Consider the following 15,454-nt stretch of genomic DNA (forward strand, 5'->3'; position numbering starts at 1 on the left):
GTATGAATTCTTGAACTGTCGTAATTTTGTTTGTCATCCCCTTATCACCATGATCAATAAATAGTGAGAGCCTTTAAAAAAGGACTGTACCTGCCCAGGACAGTCAGGATGGAAGCTGAGGAGCCCAATTTCCTCTGCAAATGGCTTTATGGGAAGCAAAGCCAACCCTGCAGCACCTTTACCATAGGCTCAGAAGCCTGTCCCCTGGTGGTCAGGAGAAGACCAGTCTAGACCAAGCAGACCACTCATAGCTGTGGGGAAGGAGGGTATTTATTAACCAACAGTGGGGGGAGGAACTGAACCCAGCCTCCCCACCCTGTCACATGCCTCTCCCGCCTCCCTGGGTCGTGAGCGGGGGCATTCCTAAAGAATGGTAGCCGGTTTACAATAAATACATTCATTGTGGGGTAGAGGGGGGAGAGGCTGGGTGAAGGGCAGTAAAAATCCTGTGGGACTCCACGTTCTCAGCTACAAAAATAACAGTCACCCTCACCCAAGGGGAATGGGGGAGCTCAGTCAGGTTTTGATTGTCCCATATGGGCCTGGAGACTTCAGAGGCCCCTGGACCCTGAAAGTGCCCCGGTGAGGTAGGACAGGGGTGGGAGCCAAGCATCCAAACTCCCAGCCTCTTATCCTTTGCATAGTTCCAAGAACGGGCTTCATGTGCCAGGTGAGACATCAGATCTCTTCTCCCCCTGCTCTGGTCTAGGGGTAGCAAATGTTTGGTCCACAAAAGGGAGGCTGGCTCATTGAGTGCAGTGTTGGTCACCCATCCTAAGGAAGTGACTGTGAGGACAGCTAAATGGGAGAGAGCTCTCCCTCTGAAATGTTCATGGATCAAACCCAACAGACACAGGTCCAGTGCAGCAAGGGGAGGCTCAGAAGGTGCACGTGAGTGGAAATGTAAGCACATGTTCATGAGGAACACCATGCCTGGAACTGTCTCTGTCACTCTTGAGAGTGACTAAGGGGGTAAGGAGGCTGACTTACAAGGGCTGCACATTAAGGAAGAAGAGTGAATGATGCAGTAGTCTTACCTCCCCAGGCTGGCCTGTTCCCAAGCTCTTGCCAAAGAGGTCATCACATGGGGCTGGGACTACAGGAGAGGACTAGGTAGGATGGGATGTGGCAAATTGGGAGGGTACCCAAAGTCCAGAAGGGATGAAACAAGAATGCACCAGGAGGTGGGCGTGGGGGCCCTGCAGCCCAGCTGATAGACATTCTTCCATGTGCACACGTGAATGTACACAGGGCTCAGGTGGTTCTGGTGGCTGGCAGAGGTCTTGTCTGTTTTCAGGACCATCCAGCACATAGGGCCATGCAGAGGGTGGTGACATTGAGGCCATCTGGACCTGCAGAGCCCTGCCTGGGAGAAAGAAGGGTTTGAGCAGATGAATGGGGCAGGAGGATGGCATCCTCTCCTCCCAAGTGCTTAGGTTAAAAGGGAACAGGAGCTGGCTCTGGGTCTGCAGAGCCTGAGGGAGCACCTACCTCTGAGGAGCACCGGTTGGCCTGGGCTGCTCACAGATGGGTCCATGGAGACTGAGAAGGGGGCTTTGGCTGGGCCTGACTCTGGCCAGCCCTACAGGGACATCAAAAAGTTGGGAGAAGGGCCTGGAGTTGTAGGGATGAAGGTAGGGTGTCTGTGCTGGGGAGGCAGCGGCCCAGCCTGGGGCAGACAGGCTGGTTTGGAAGAGCATTTGTCCTGGGAGGCTGGGCTCAGACAGAGCTCTCATCCAGGTGCTCCACAAGCTGTGTGTGCTTCCTCTTCTCCAGGATGCGGCTGAGCTCCTCTGTGAAGGAGCAGGGCCCTGCCGGCACTCCATTGTTGCTCTGCCTCAGGAGCACGTAGCTATTGCCATTCATCCTGCGCAGCCGGCTGGGCAGTGCCACCAGCCCGTTGGTCAGCTCAGCCGGTGGTGGTGGGGGTGGCGGGGGTGGCGGGGCTGGGGCCCCCTCCCCGGGGATGATCTGGAGGCAGCCACCCTCCAGGCCCCCAGCCCCCTCCCCATCATCACCATCTTCCTCTCCGGAACACTGGCCTGACACTGTCTGCAGCTGCACAGCAGAGCCCCCTGCCCGGCCGGCCCGACCCAGTGAGTATTTCTGTCGGTGTCCTCGTCCACCTCTCCGAAGACAGGCAACGTAGAAGAGGGAGGAAGCCAGGATAAGGCAGAGGCCACCAAGTGTAGCAATGGCTAACACATAGAGCAGCCGCATATCAGGCGCCAGTTGTGCCCCAGGCATTGCAGGGGCCTGTGGAGCAGGGGCAGGAGTGGCTGGCCGCACTGTGAGGCTGTAGGAGGCCAGCAGGGTGCGGAGGCCATTCTCTTCAGCATAGCAGCCGTAGTTGCCACTGTGCTCAGGCTGTGTGTCTGTTACCAGCAGCCCATCCACACCCACGCGGTAGCCATCCTGCCCATCACTCAGGCCCATGCTCCCATTGACCATCCACAAGGCCCGGGCCAGGTTGGATGGCTGGTCACAGGGCAGTAGGACATCATCACCCCGGAGCACAGAACGGGTCTTCAGTGGTGGTGGTGGCCCTGGAGGGAGCGGGGGACAGGAGAAGTGGTCATTGCCTGCCTGTCCTGGGAAGGCATTGGAGATGGCAAGCCAGGTGGTCCACTGTTAGGTCCCCAGCACCAAGCACAGAATCTGGAGTTACGGTGACAACTGAGTAAGCTCTCTGTGCTCATGCTCCCACATAAGGTTCACGTTGGCCCTTCTCAGTGGTTTCAATTCCTGACATCTGCCAATGATTCCTCATCTCTACCTCCAACAAAGAGTTCTCTTCTTCTGAGCATCAGATTTGAATATCTTCCACATGCTGGGCATCTCTTGGACATGTCACAGGAACTAAGGCCAAAATCTCCCTCCCAGCCTACACCAGGTATTTTTCTTGAATTGTCATCACCATGTATGGTGCTACCAGCCATTTCCCAGAAACCTGAGTTTCCCTTGGCTGTCTCTCCCCCTCATCTTTCTATCTAACCCTCACTAAGATTCTGCTTCCAGAATCTATCTTAGACCTGTTCACGTCTCTCCTTCCCCAACTGCTGGCCCCCATCTAATCCATTCTGCATGCAGCAGTGGGGTGACCTTTTAAAAACACTATGCTGATCATGCCACTCCGCTGCCTCAACACAGTCCCGCCCATTTCCCCAGCCTCTTCTCTTGTTGTTCAAACACCAAGCTTGCTCTGCCTGCTCTTCCCTCTACTTGGGTGTCATCCCCCTCCCCATGCCCTCTATTTGCCCGGTTAACTTGGGGGAGAGAGCATAACAGTGATCAAAAGCACAAACTCCAGGCAGCCTGCTTAGGGTCAGGTTCAAATTCAGACCCTACTGCTTAATAGCTGATTTAACTTTGGGTAGTTTACTTATTCTCTCTGTGCCCCAGAGATTGCCCCTCACGGAGATGGTAATAATGGCACCTTTCTCATAGGAATGCTCTGAGAATAAATGAAATTGTTCATGTAAGTGTTTGATCAGTGCTTGGCGCATGGTAAGTACTCAGTACATATTAGCTATGATTATTATTATGATTATTGCTCTTGCTTCAGTTATCAGCTTGGTCATCTGATCTTCCTTGGGGCAAGCCCTTGTCATAGTTGTAATTATTCCTTTTGTAACAAAAACCAAAGAAAATAATTGTAATTAATTGGTTGTGTGATCATTTGATTGCCTGTGCATATACTGGGCTGTAAGCTCCAGAAGTGACAAAAAACTTCACATCTTGAACCTGTTTCCTTATTTACAATTTTTTTTTGCAACAAATATTTGTCGAGTACTTACTCTGTGCTGGGTCATTCTCGCTGAAAGCACAGACACAGCCATTTAGAATCATACATGCACATACAAGTGGCATCAAATGGTAAAGAGGACAGGCTATGCAGCCAGATGCACACACATCTGTGACGTCACTTACCTGTGTCCCTGTTGCCCTCACAGCCTCGGTTTCCTCTCTCTATGTCTTGTATCAGTGCTGTCCTGGAGATAGAAGATTGGGATTTATGAACAAGGAGAACTGGGCTTCAGTTTCCCCAGTGGAAGGGTCAGTAAAGCTGTTACCAACAACTGGTCCCAACTCCCTGCAGCTGGCAGGCCCTCTTCCACCCCTCAGGCCCGATCCCCTGGGCAAAGGGGACCCTCACACACCTCTATGGCCTCCCACCTGCTACCCTGGGACCTGTTGGCTCCGGTTGTGGTCACCACGCAGGTATGGGTGCCGGGGTCCCAGCCACAGTAGGGGTCCCGGGCCAGGATGCAGTCGTAGCAGGAGCGGTAGCGGGAGCAGCTGGACAGTGATAGCTGGATGACTCCACTAGGGGCCCCCACGTAGAGGCTATGCTAGGAGCCAGAGAGGACAGCTGGTTGGCAACACCCCACTCCCACTTACAGACACACACACACAGCCACTGCCCAGCCTCCCCACTCCCTCCACTTATTCTGGCAAGGCCAGAATATTGAGGGTCACAAGTCAGGGGCTACCTGTGTCGGAGAGATGACCAGGTTCTCCACAGACTGGGGTTCCTTGAACACCTGTGTCTCTTCAATAATGTGCATCCCAGAGCCCAGGACCACTGCCTTGTGGATCCAGCCATCAGCTGGTATGGGAATGGCAGAAGGTCAGACTCCAACAGTGGAATCTACTCTCAGCCCCCTGCAATAGCCTAATGGGAGCAGCTTGGAGTCATGAGGTCAGGGACAAGGATTCGGCCAGTAGCAGTGGGCCCTCTGGACATTGGGAACTCCAAGCTAGTCATGACAAGAAGTATTGGATTTAGAAGCATTAGTGACTAGGGTCAAATGTCACTGTGGTTGGTGACAGGAGTCAGCAATCACCAAGAGCTAGTGGTCATTGGGGACCAGTAGTGTTTATTGAAGAATCAACATCAGTGGTCATCAGGGTTTTGTGATCAGGGGTCATCCAGGGGGCTAGAGGTCAACAGGGATCAAGGACTCAGGCCAGCAGTCACCAAAGGGCTCAGGCCAGGGGTCAGAAGCACCTGTGCCCAGAAAGAGCAAGTCATAGGTGGGTCCAGCTGGCGTGGTGACAGGTGTCCCCGTGAGGTGTGTGTAGCGCACACTGCGCTTGAGCAGCAGGGGCCGTCCGCGTGTGGGTACCACGGGCCGAGCCATCAGTGGGTGTAACTTCACAAAGTCCAGGACCAGAGATGGCAAGTCCTGGGATGAGTTGTAGCCTCGGCTGCGCAATGAATCTGTAATGCACTGTGGTGGGGGACGGGGTGGTGAACCTCAGGACTCTGCCACCTGCCCGTCCTCCCCACAAGGCTAGACCTCCTGCACCTCTCAGGGGTCCCGTCTGCTCAGCACTGACCCCAGGCCTGGGCACTCACCGAGCCAGGCCGGGGCTCCGGCACCCCTCCCTCGTAGCGGCCCCAGCGTCGGACACCATCCTGGTATTCCATGTAGGGGCCTGCGAAGACAGCCTGCACCTCGGCCAGGTCATAGCGGCAGATGGCTGAGGCCTCCAGGGTCTTCCTAGAGATGGGACATAGGGGAGGTGGCTGAGTCACACTGAATGGAGCCTGCCCACTTGCATGGCCTGGAGCCCACTGTTACCCTGACCAATCCCTGCTCCAGGCCCACAGGGCCTCTCCTGAGGGTGAGCAGGCCACTGGACGTGCCTGAAGTTCTCTGTCTGCAGCCAGCCTCCCCCCAGTGGATCCTATCTCATCTTCACTGAACTCTGCTCCAGCCCCTATGCCGTCCCCGTTCCTTGCCTCCCCACTGTCCCTGCACTGACCACTGTGTGGTCAGCGTGAAGGCCGCATAGAAGTGCGTGCGGGCCGAGGTGTCAGCTTCCAGACTGCAGACACCACGTAGTGTCTCATACTGTGGAATGTGGCAGATGAGACGCGCCTTTAAGAAGGAGGTCCACTTCTTCTGCAGGATCTTCTTCCCTCCCAGGTCTCCCTGGGGAGGTAGGGGCATGGGGTCAGGGGCCAGGATCAGAGGTTCAGCCTCTACACCCTGGCCCTTCCCTCAGTCCTCCTCACCTTGCACACACGGGCCACACGGGCCACACGGTGGCTGCTGCGGCTCTGAGCAAAGCTTCCAGAGCCCTCCTCAGCAGCACGCTCTGTGAAGAAGTAGTAAACCTTGTCGTCGTCACCCGCTGCACTGGCCTTGCTCTCCCGCACCAGGACAGAGAACACAAACTCAGCATCTGTGGGTCAGGCAGTTCAGGTGGCTTCTGAGTTAGGCTGGGATCTCCCCCAACCGCCCTCACTCAACAACACACAGGAATAGACACGATCACCTGGGGATATGGGGATGGGATGGTCAACTGCCCAAGGGAGTAAAGATGAAGAAATAGTCCCCTGCCCCCCATCATCCTGTGCCTCGTCCTCCTAACCATTGAGCCAGTGCATTGGTGCCTCCTCAGTCCTCAGGGAGTGCGGGTGGCGGCTCCGGCGGATGTCAGGGATGCTCCTGAATTCATACCGAGTAGCTGTGTAGAGGCCTCCATCTGAGGCAGGGACATGCCAGCCATAAGACATGTCACACAAAACAAGACACATAACACATGGGTGGCAAGTCCTAGCAATGAGATCCGTGTCCGCAAACAGCATGCTTGTGGATGAGGGGCCGATGTGGGGAGGAGGGCATGCTTACCAATGATGAGGCCTGTGAAGCCACGGGCTGGGTCATAAGGACACTTCTCCTTCCCCTCCTCAAAGCTGGTTGGCAAGGTGAAGGCCTCAGCATCCTGGGGGAATGAAGGAAGGGCCAGAGGTCATTGATCCTGAGGATAGGCCAGGGTTGTTGCCGAAGATCAGACCAGTCCAGGGTCAGGGACCAGCAATCAGGGCAGGGACAGGAATACTCACAATGGCTGCACAGAGAGGCTGGAAGGCGTGAGTCCCGCACGCATAGAGGTGAGTGGCATTGAGGCGCTGCAGGAAACGCACGTGGTTGAAGCACTCGGTCTGTGGGATAGGTGGGGGAGGGCTGTGAGCCCTGGGCTTCCTTAGAGACTGCTTCCATTAGGCCAGCTTTGTGGTCTGGCTCTTGCCCCCACCCACAGGACAAATAGTTCTTTCCAAGAGCCTGGTGGGCTTTCTCACTGCCCAGAACACAGACTATTCCCTGGAACTCACTGTCCTTTGGTCTCCCAGGGGCATGACCCCTTTTCCCTTGGCTATCTCTTAGATTGCCTGACACACTTGGCTGGCTTCTCCTGCACCTTCTATAGTCCCCTGCACCCCCCAGTTCGGGGGCTCCAAGGGCTCTCACCACCCTAAGATGCTTCTCTCTTACATCTCCTCAGCACTGTCCCCCAGTCATGGAGCTCCCACACCTGCTTCGGGGTGGCACTACCAAATCTACCCCCAGGTTCTAGCCATTGCTCCACCTGATATCCCACAGACACATCACACTCATGCTGTCAGAAACCAAGCTCATCCCCTCCCCTCCCTCACCTGCATCCTCCCTCTTAAAACTGTTCATCCAGTCTTTCCCACTTCATCAGTCCATCCCATCACTCAGTCCAGAAACCAGGCGTCATCTTTGCTGCTTCCCATTCCCTCACCCTCACACTCAGTCTCTCTCTGTGATTAAGTCTTTGTCCTACATGTTTCATGACTTGGTCTACTCCCCCTCCACTACCACCACCCTAGTCCAAATTACCACCATCACCTCTTCCCTGGGCAGCTATGCGACCACCTGGCAGCTCTCCCAACTCTCTGCCACTCTTTACAGAAACCATTTATTTATTCAGTGAATGAGGAATACATGCACACAGTGTAAAATTCAAAAGGTAGAAAGGGATATGTTGTAAACAGTCTCCTTTTTATCCTCGTTGCCTTCAAAGGAGACTGCTGTTACCATTGTCTGGATTTTCCTTCCAGAGAGATTCTACCAGTCAGCACCGTCTTGCAACCCACTTTCCAAGGCATATTTAAAAAATGTAAACCAGATCATGTCACTGCTGTATTTAAAAACCCTTCAGTGACTCACCAGAGTCCTGAACATAGGGTCCCATATGCTCCCGGCCCTACATGATAGGGCCCTACCCCTTCCTGTGGCCTAATTCACCCTACTGCAGCTACCCTGGCCTCCTCTGCCCATCAAATGCCCTAAGCTGCCACCCTCTTGACTTCTTTGCCTTGTTAATGATTTCTCCTCCTGCCTATTACCCAGGGTTTGAGTCCATGCAGGCCTCTTTGTCTCATCCCGCTCCCTCACCAGGTGCAGTACTTTGGCATCCATCCCTCCTCTCCACAAGCCTGCTCAGGCCTCCCTCCTCTGACCCATATGATGCCCCCAGCCTCCTCACTGCCTTTCGTGCCTCCAGACTCACTCTATTTTAAGCCACCTAGTGCCTGGGACCAAATAAATATTCTTATAATAGTGTTTCCCCAAGATGTTTACATTAAAAAAATGGAGCTGGGAGGGGGAATTCTGTGGTCAAATAAGTAGGAAACCACAGGTAAAACCCACCTTTACTGAGGACTCCTCAAAGCCTTAAGGGTATTGCTGTGCATTGTGGGATTGAGCACACAGCATTTCCCAAACTCATCTATTAAACATCTCTTTTGAAAATTAATGCTCCTCAGAACATGCTTTGGGAAATGTTCTAAAGGCAAAGTGTGGTTCGGGACCAGCAGTGTCAGCTTCATCTGGGAGCTTGTTAGAATTGCAGAATCTCAGGCCCTTCCCCAGACCTACTGTGTTAGCATCTGCATTTGTAATACACCCAGATGATTCACTGCACATTAAAGTTTGAGACTCTCTAAAGTGTCATATGGTGAGGGTGCCCATTGTCCTAGAATAAAATCCAAACCCCGAGCTGGGTGTTTACAGCCCTCCATAAACTGGGCTCCATCTGCCTCACCAGCCCCATTTTCTACCCATGTTATACTAAGAGGCAGCCTTTGATGGAATCTCCTGGAGACGCCTCTTTAAATGCAGCTGCCTCAGCACCACCACAGACCCACTGAATCAGAATCCCCAGGCCAGTGGGCCTTGGGAATGTGTATTTTTAAAAAGCTCTCCAGGGATCTCCCTGGTGGTCCAGTGGTTAAGACTGTGCTTCTACTACAGAGGGCGTGGGTTTGATCCCTGGTCATGGCCAAGAAAAAAAACCAAAAAAAAAAAAAAAACCAAACCAAACAAAAAAAAAACCCCACTGTGTAAAAAGCTCTCCAGATGGATCTGTTACATAGCCAGACACAGGACCCCTGCAGACACCCTGTTCTTTAGCCAGAAAGGGCTGACACTTCACTAATACACCTTCCACGGAAAACTGGGTACTTGAGCTATTCCTTGACCAAAGCCTCATTTTTCTCATCTGTAAAATGGAGGATAATACTATTTTATAGGGTTATTTTAGAATTAAATGAGATAATAGCTAAGTCAGCACTTACTAGAGATTACTTATTGTTATCATGATTATTATTGGGGAGCCCAGAGGAGATTAAGATGCTGTCTCAGACCAAGCTAGTAGGTCACCAGATGTTTGGATTAAAAATACTGCTCCCAGGGCCTGCCACTCCAGTGGCACTTACAGTGCTTATTGTGGTTGCTGCAACAGACTGGCTGATCCGTACCTCTCCATCTGTGTCCCCACCAACCCTGACATCCCCCACTGAAAAGAAAGAGGAAAGGAGCTGGGGAGAGGGCAAACCACATACCTGGTTGTTTTTCCCTTTTTGATGACATTTGCTTTGCATCTCTGGGGAGGCCTCCCAGTGAATCTGGAGGGGGCAGTAAAGGGAATTGGCTGATGCATTGAACCCAATGCCTTTGCCTTTCCCCACTACCTGTGGGACAAGGTGATAGGACCCCAGCGTGGGGGTAAGTTTCAGGAAGAGTATTGGAGGTAAGGGAGACCTGGGCCAGGAAGGGCAGTGCTGTCTGACCAGGAGGCTATGGAAGGCTGACAGGGTTTCCAGGAAGTTGAGGTCCCAAGGAGCTGGATGAAGCTGGAGACCCTCTGGTGGTTCAAATTCCAGGGGCTGACCTCTTTGTGAGTCCCGTCTCCTATGTTGTGGGCATTGAGAGAGAACAGGGCGCCTCGGGCTCCCACCAGCAGCCTTGCTGAGGCCTCCTCCAACAGCAGCGTTGAGTAGTTCTGGGCTCGGCCCTTGAAGTGCTGGGTCCCGGAGAGCTCTGGGGAGAGGGGAAGCTATAAGCCCAGCTCTGGGGCTGCCTCCCCACGCCCAGCCCTGGCTCCTGCTGCCTTTCGAGGTTGGGGATGTCTAACCTTCGTAGGGGATGGTCATCCGCGGGGTGGCATCTAGTTCTCTGGATGGTCTCCGCAGCGAAGGTCCAGGGACTGCAGTTGCTGTGAGGAAGCTCAGGAGGAGGGGCCAGAGCCTCCCCCACATCTTCCTGGGGAGGCCCAGACCAACAAGACCCCCAAGGGGAGCCAGGGCCAGAGTTAAGGGGATGATGGGAAGAAGAGTCACAGGGGTTAAGGTCCAGGGAGGTGACTTAGAAGGTCAGGAGTCATGGGGCCAGGGGGGGTCCTGGAATTGGGGAGACATGGAATCACAGGGTTGTGTGGCCATGGAATCCCAGGTAAGAGGTCAAGAGGAGAAATGGATTACATGCTGCCTGTCGGCATCAAATACAAATGCCATGGTGAGAGGGAGTTGTGGGGTCACAGAGGGGTTGTAGGTCACTGATGGGGTCACCCTGCCCCAACAGCAGGACTGGTCCTGGTTCTCTGAGGTCTGTTTTCTGAAGAAAAAAAACAGGAAAAAAAGCCCTTTCATCTGTGGAAAGTAGATAGCATTACCCTCAGACTTCAGGTGGTACCAAAGGGAGGAGGCCCAGCATCTACGAAACTCCCACAAGAGGATGGATTCAGCCATTCTGTCCCCCTCGGTGTTCTGATGCAGGACGTTGGGTGGAACTTGTCCACTTTCAAGACCCTAGACTCCCTTCAACCCAAACCCAAGGTAATAGCCCTCCTCTGACCGAGTCAGAAGCTTGGCTAGGCCTCCATCTTGGTGGAGCTCGGGTTCCTAGGGAGAGTGCCTTTTCCTAACAGGGAGACCCAACTCAGGCAGCAGCTGCCCCTGCCGCCTGCGGGGGTGCCTTATGCAGGAAGGCCTGGGCAGAGATGCTTAATGGGCCTTTGTTTATTTTGTTCTGTTTTCCCTTTGTTTTTTCTTTTCCCTGACCTGAAAGCTCCCTTTGGAATTTGTCTTTAATTAGATACTTCTCCTCCTCGGCATTCCTCTACAAGGGGGTGCACATCTCTGCCCTGCCCATGCGAGTCTGTACTATACCCTCTGGCTAAGCATCCACACGTGCCCCTACCTGTAAACAGGCACTCACAGGCACCTCGGGGTGTATCTGCCTCCCTCTGCTCTCCACCCCCCGCCACTGTACAGTTGTAATACCTGTACAGGAGTCTCTAGTGTGCAAGGTCACTTAATTGAGACATAAGCAACATGTAAAAGGTGAACGATAGGATCCCTGAGCTCTCGGCTACCTCTCCTGGCACATCTTGGAGACTATTCCCACACCAGGACCCTCCCTCACGCCAACCAGCTGGGGGTGGGGTTGGGATGGGTGGCAGGTCTGATGTGATCCCTGTAATAGGCCTGATCTCTGAAGTTCCTGAGGCTTGGCTGGGCTAGGTGTGGAGAAAAACCTGACCCACCCAATCTCATCAGACAAGGCCAGGGGGGCAACTGGCCTCTCCCTTTCCTTCCAGGTCAAATATTAACTATGTGGCCTCGAAGAGAGAGGAGGGACTGGGAACTGGCCAGAGGGAGAACAGGAACTTGGAGGGTTTTTTCAAGAGGTAAAGGTCACCACTGTGGTGGGCAGAGCCCAGAGAGAATGGAGTATGAGTAGACTGAGGAGAGTGCCGGGCTCACAGAAGGGGCATGGGCCCCTGGTGTGGGGGCTGGGGCAGCAAGAGGCCCCAGGCAAACAGCGCATGCCCCACCTCTCACTGTGGAGGCACACCTGTTTACCTTTGGGCCTCCTGTCTGCTTAGTGCAGAAGCGGGGGTGTGGGGGAGCCCTATGGCTAGGAGGGATCAGCCTCTAGAATTGGGCAAGAGGAACACACCCCGGGTCAGAGTGTGGTGCATGGCACACTTACACAGGGTTAAACGAGTCACATATGTCCAGAGGAGGGTGATGTGCATGCACATAGGTACACACATACATACATATTCATCAGAGGGCTGTGAGCACGTGTACTTGCAGGAGAGTCATGCGCACACACATTCACAGGGAGGTTTGTGCACACACATGTTCACCTAAGGGGCCTGCCACATGTTTATACATACTTACATGTAAAGTTGTATTTACATGCCCATTTGTTCAGCAAGTCACCCAGCCTATGGGGTTAACAAGGAGGGTTATAAACCCACACATGTCCCTATGAAGGATTGTACACCTATTCACAGGAGGGTCCTGCACATACACATGTACATGTGGGGACATGCACACAAACCCATAGATATAGTGGGTCAGGCACCGTCATGTTTGCAAAAGGATCAACTACATGCGTACGCACACAGTCCTCAAACACACAGTTACATCTACGCAGAGACAAGCATATGTACATACAGGGGTCCAGTTTTCACTGCAGGCTTGGAGGCTGCCAGTGTCCACTGGGGGTGAGATGCAGAGCAGAACCCTGCCTCCTTTCCCGAAAGTCCCAATTCTAAGGCCAGAATCCAAGTATGTGTTTGTGAGTGTGTGTGTGTGTGTGTGTGTGTAGTGATGGGGGAAGTTTCTGACCTCGCATGCTCAAATAGGATGGGTGCATGGGTCAAGGCTGCTCTGTAAGGGAGGGAGGGGCTACCTAACCCAGGCAGGAGGAGGCCCCTAGTTTTAGCAAAGTAAAGATGCAATGGAATGTGTAACTTAGTCCTCCTCTACTCCCATGTATACTGCAGTTCTAGATATGGGAGTTGGGCAGGAGCTCTCAGCCCCCATTTAACTTGTTGGGAGGGAGGATGGGGCTAAAGGGGGGGGCGGAGCTGCCAACCCCCTCCCCCAGTGGCAACGAGGCTTCAAGGTCTCCAGTCCACATCCCACACTCCACCCCCGGTTCCACAGCTTGGGTTCCTCTCCCAAGGCCAGCCCCCTGAACTCTGACCACCTTCCCTCTATTAGATCTTAGGGCGGAGGGAACTGAGGAGGGGAGCCACCCTGCAAACAGGATCAGTGTAGGATGGGCAGGCTCTCGACCTTCATCCCAGATGTCCACCTGCCTAGTGTAGGTGGTATCTCCCTCTGCCCAGTAGGATGGCGGTCCCTCCAGGCCTGAGAACCCCTCCCCCGCTACCCCCTCCCTCCTCCATCCCGGACAGTCCGCGGTTCTCTCCTCTCCTCAGGTCTAACCTCAGTCTCTACTGCTGCAGCTCGAGGACAAGCTCTCCTTCGATGCAGCCAGATGCTGGGAGACGTGACCCAGATCCCAGGGAACACTGTTCGCCACGCGGGCCCCCGCCCCACGCCAGTTCCCGACTCTGCGGTGGCGGGTCTGCGCCCAGCGCGGCCCGAGGCCTGGCCCGCGCCCCTCTAGAGCCTTTACTCGGGACCAGGGGACTTGGCGGTGAGGAAGGCCTGGCCTAGCTTGGCGGGTTTAACAGACGTGGGAAGGCCTGGTCCCCGCCTCCCCGGTCCGGGCACCGCCGCCGCCCGCACTCCACGCCTCTCTCACCTTTGCGCTCAGATCCCCGGCCATAGAGACATTGGTGCGCGGCTCCGCGGCCCCACAGCACCACAGCACCAGCGGCTGGAGGAAGGGGCCGCGGCCGGAGGAGGGGCGGGGTGGAGGCGGAGCCGGGGGGTGGGGCGGGAGCCTGGGAGGCGGGGCCAACAGGGTGAATTGCGGGGAAGGGCGCTTCCCACCCTACACTATAGGTCAGGGCTCACAAACAGCCCTCGGGTGTCTGGCGTGCCCCGCCCCCTAGGGCCGCGGCCCCGGTAACGCCCCCTGGTAGTGGCTTCACCACCCCGTGCGCCCTCGAAGGGCTGATCCTACCTTCCCACCCCTCAGCCCTAGAACCCCTTGGACTTGACTGCTCCTGGGGATGTGCACACGTCTCTTCTCGGGGCTTAACTCTCCGAAGGCCCTCTGGCCAGTCCTCTAATCTGGAGCTCACTTCTTGTGCTTCTGCCACCTCCTTCTGCTCTCTGCCTAGGGCAGAGGGCCAGAGTAGGTGGAGACCAAGAGTTGGGGCAGCTCTCACCACAGAACAGTGTCTTGATTCCTAGCTCAAGGGTCTCCAGCCGAGGTCTGAGGAGGTGAAGGGGGTCAGGCTTGGAGGGATGAAGTAACAGCTTGACCAGAAGTGCACACAGAAAATGCTGTTTTTCTGATTAAATAAGCCACAACCATTTGCACCCGTCCACTCAACCAAATCTTAGATGTAACTGGGGTTCACCTCCTCGGGGACTGGGTCACTCAGACACCTGCCTTCCCTTCCAGCTCATCTTGAATATCATTCTTACTCCAGATCTTACAGTGAGCTCCTCCTAGGCAAATATCCTGCTCTGCCTAGGCTTAATCATCGTACCCAGCAACAACCTAGGAAGCCTCCTCAGAATCAATTCCCCAACTCTCTTAAACTCAGCTAGGGAAGTCCTCCCATGCCATCTGGCACCCCCTCTAGGGTTTGAATCAAACCTGAGCTCTAGCCATGATCTGGCCTGATCCTCCCTCTCTCATCCGTGACAGTATTGATACGGGCCCAAGAATAAGACCAAAATGATGAGGGCCACAGGGTCATAGGTAACTGAGTATCACATGTGCCTAAGAATCTGAGCTCTGGAGGAGCAGGCAGTGGGGGAATAGGCAGATGAGCACTGGCCTGAGAGGGAACAGGATTAAAGTAGCTGCCGTTATTTAACTGAAGGGACCCTGGGAAAGACATGTCATCCCTCTTCTCAGAATTCCCCAAAGCTCAGTTTGGCACTTCATCATATACAGTCTCGTAGTTTGTGCGGTTGTGTGTGACTGCAGACCGCTAGACAGCAGGGCCCACGTCACACTTCCACCACCCCAGCACTCTGTAAATAGGATGTGTGTATATGTGGAAGGGGAGATAGCTGGGGAGAGATGTTTATATTAAAGTATACACAGGGAATTCCCTGGCAGTCCAGTGGTTAGGACTCTGCACTTCCACTGCAGGGGGCATAGGTTTCATCCCTGGTTGGGGAACTAAGATTCCAAGATAAATAAAATGTACACAAACTTTTACAAAGAGTGTCCAACTTCTTTCTTTCATCGTAGCCTCATTCCACCCTGAGGGATTAATAGCCCTATTTTATAGATTGGAAAACAGGCTCTAAGGGGTTAAGCAACTTGCCTTGAAATCAGGACTGGAAAAGCCTGAGAAGAGGGAAGCAGGGTAAACCTGAAGGGGAATTGTCAAAGCAAAGGCAGAAGTGTGCAAGTTTGTGCACAGATGAGTGTTGGGGGAGTAGGCAGAAGGGAAGGGG

At 54.1% G+C, this 15,454-nt stretch overlaps 1 protein-coding gene across 2 annotated transcripts; it reads right to left on the minus strand.

Moving 5' to 3' along the window:
- Positions 1 to 194: 194 nt before the first annotated feature.
- SEMA4G (semaphorin 4G) lies at positions 195 to 13,759 on the minus strand. Of its 2 annotated transcripts, none has more exons than XM_060034236.1 (16): positions 13,671 to 13,759; positions 10,237 to 10,715; positions 9,994 to 10,142; positions 9,665 to 9,727; positions 6,860 to 6,958; positions 6,645 to 6,738; positions 6,385 to 6,498; positions 6,026 to 6,195; positions 5,773 to 5,942; positions 5,363 to 5,507; positions 5,012 to 5,234; positions 4,494 to 4,609; positions 4,192 to 4,352; positions 3,931 to 3,992; positions 1,492 to 2,546; positions 195 to 1,366 (listed from the first exon to the last, which is right to left on the minus strand). In XM_060034236.1, the coding sequence occupies exons 2-15, from the start codon at positions 10,358 to 10,360 to the stop codon at positions 1,720 to 1,722; spliced, it is 2,517 nt and encodes an 838-aa protein (XP_059890219.1). In that variant the 5' UTR covers positions 10,361 to 10,715; positions 13,671 to 13,759; the 3' UTR covers positions 195 to 1,366; positions 1,492 to 1,719. The 2 variants fall into 2 exon arrangements, with proteins under 2 accessions (XP_059890219.1, XP_059890218.1); XM_060034235.1 differs by having other exon boundaries at positions 4,177 to 4,352.
- Positions 13,760 to 15,454: the final 1,695 nt, after the last annotated feature.

The sequence above is a fragment of the Delphinus delphis genome, chromosome 16, assembly GCF_949987515.2.
Source record: "Delphinus delphis chromosome 16, mDelDel1.2, whole genome shotgun sequence".
In the NCBI taxonomy this organism is placed as follows: domain Eukaryota; kingdom Metazoa; phylum Chordata; class Mammalia; order Artiodactyla; family Delphinidae; genus Delphinus; species Delphinus delphis.

Bases quoted from the DNA above. Each gene is read 5' to 3' on its own strand.
- SEMA4G (XM_060034235.1), bottom strand. From the start codon at position 10,360: ATGTGGGGGAGGCTCTGGCCCCTCCTCCTGAGCTTCCTCACAGCAACT. The intron at 6,959-9,664 runs GTATGTGGTTTG...CCTATCCCACAG, and splicing joins AAAAAGGGAAAAACAACCAG to ACCGAGTGCTTCAACCACGT. The intron at 5,943-6,025 runs GTGAGGAGGACT...CTACCTCCCCAG, and splicing joins GTGTGGCCCGTGTGTGCAAG to GGAGACCTGGGAGGGAAGAA.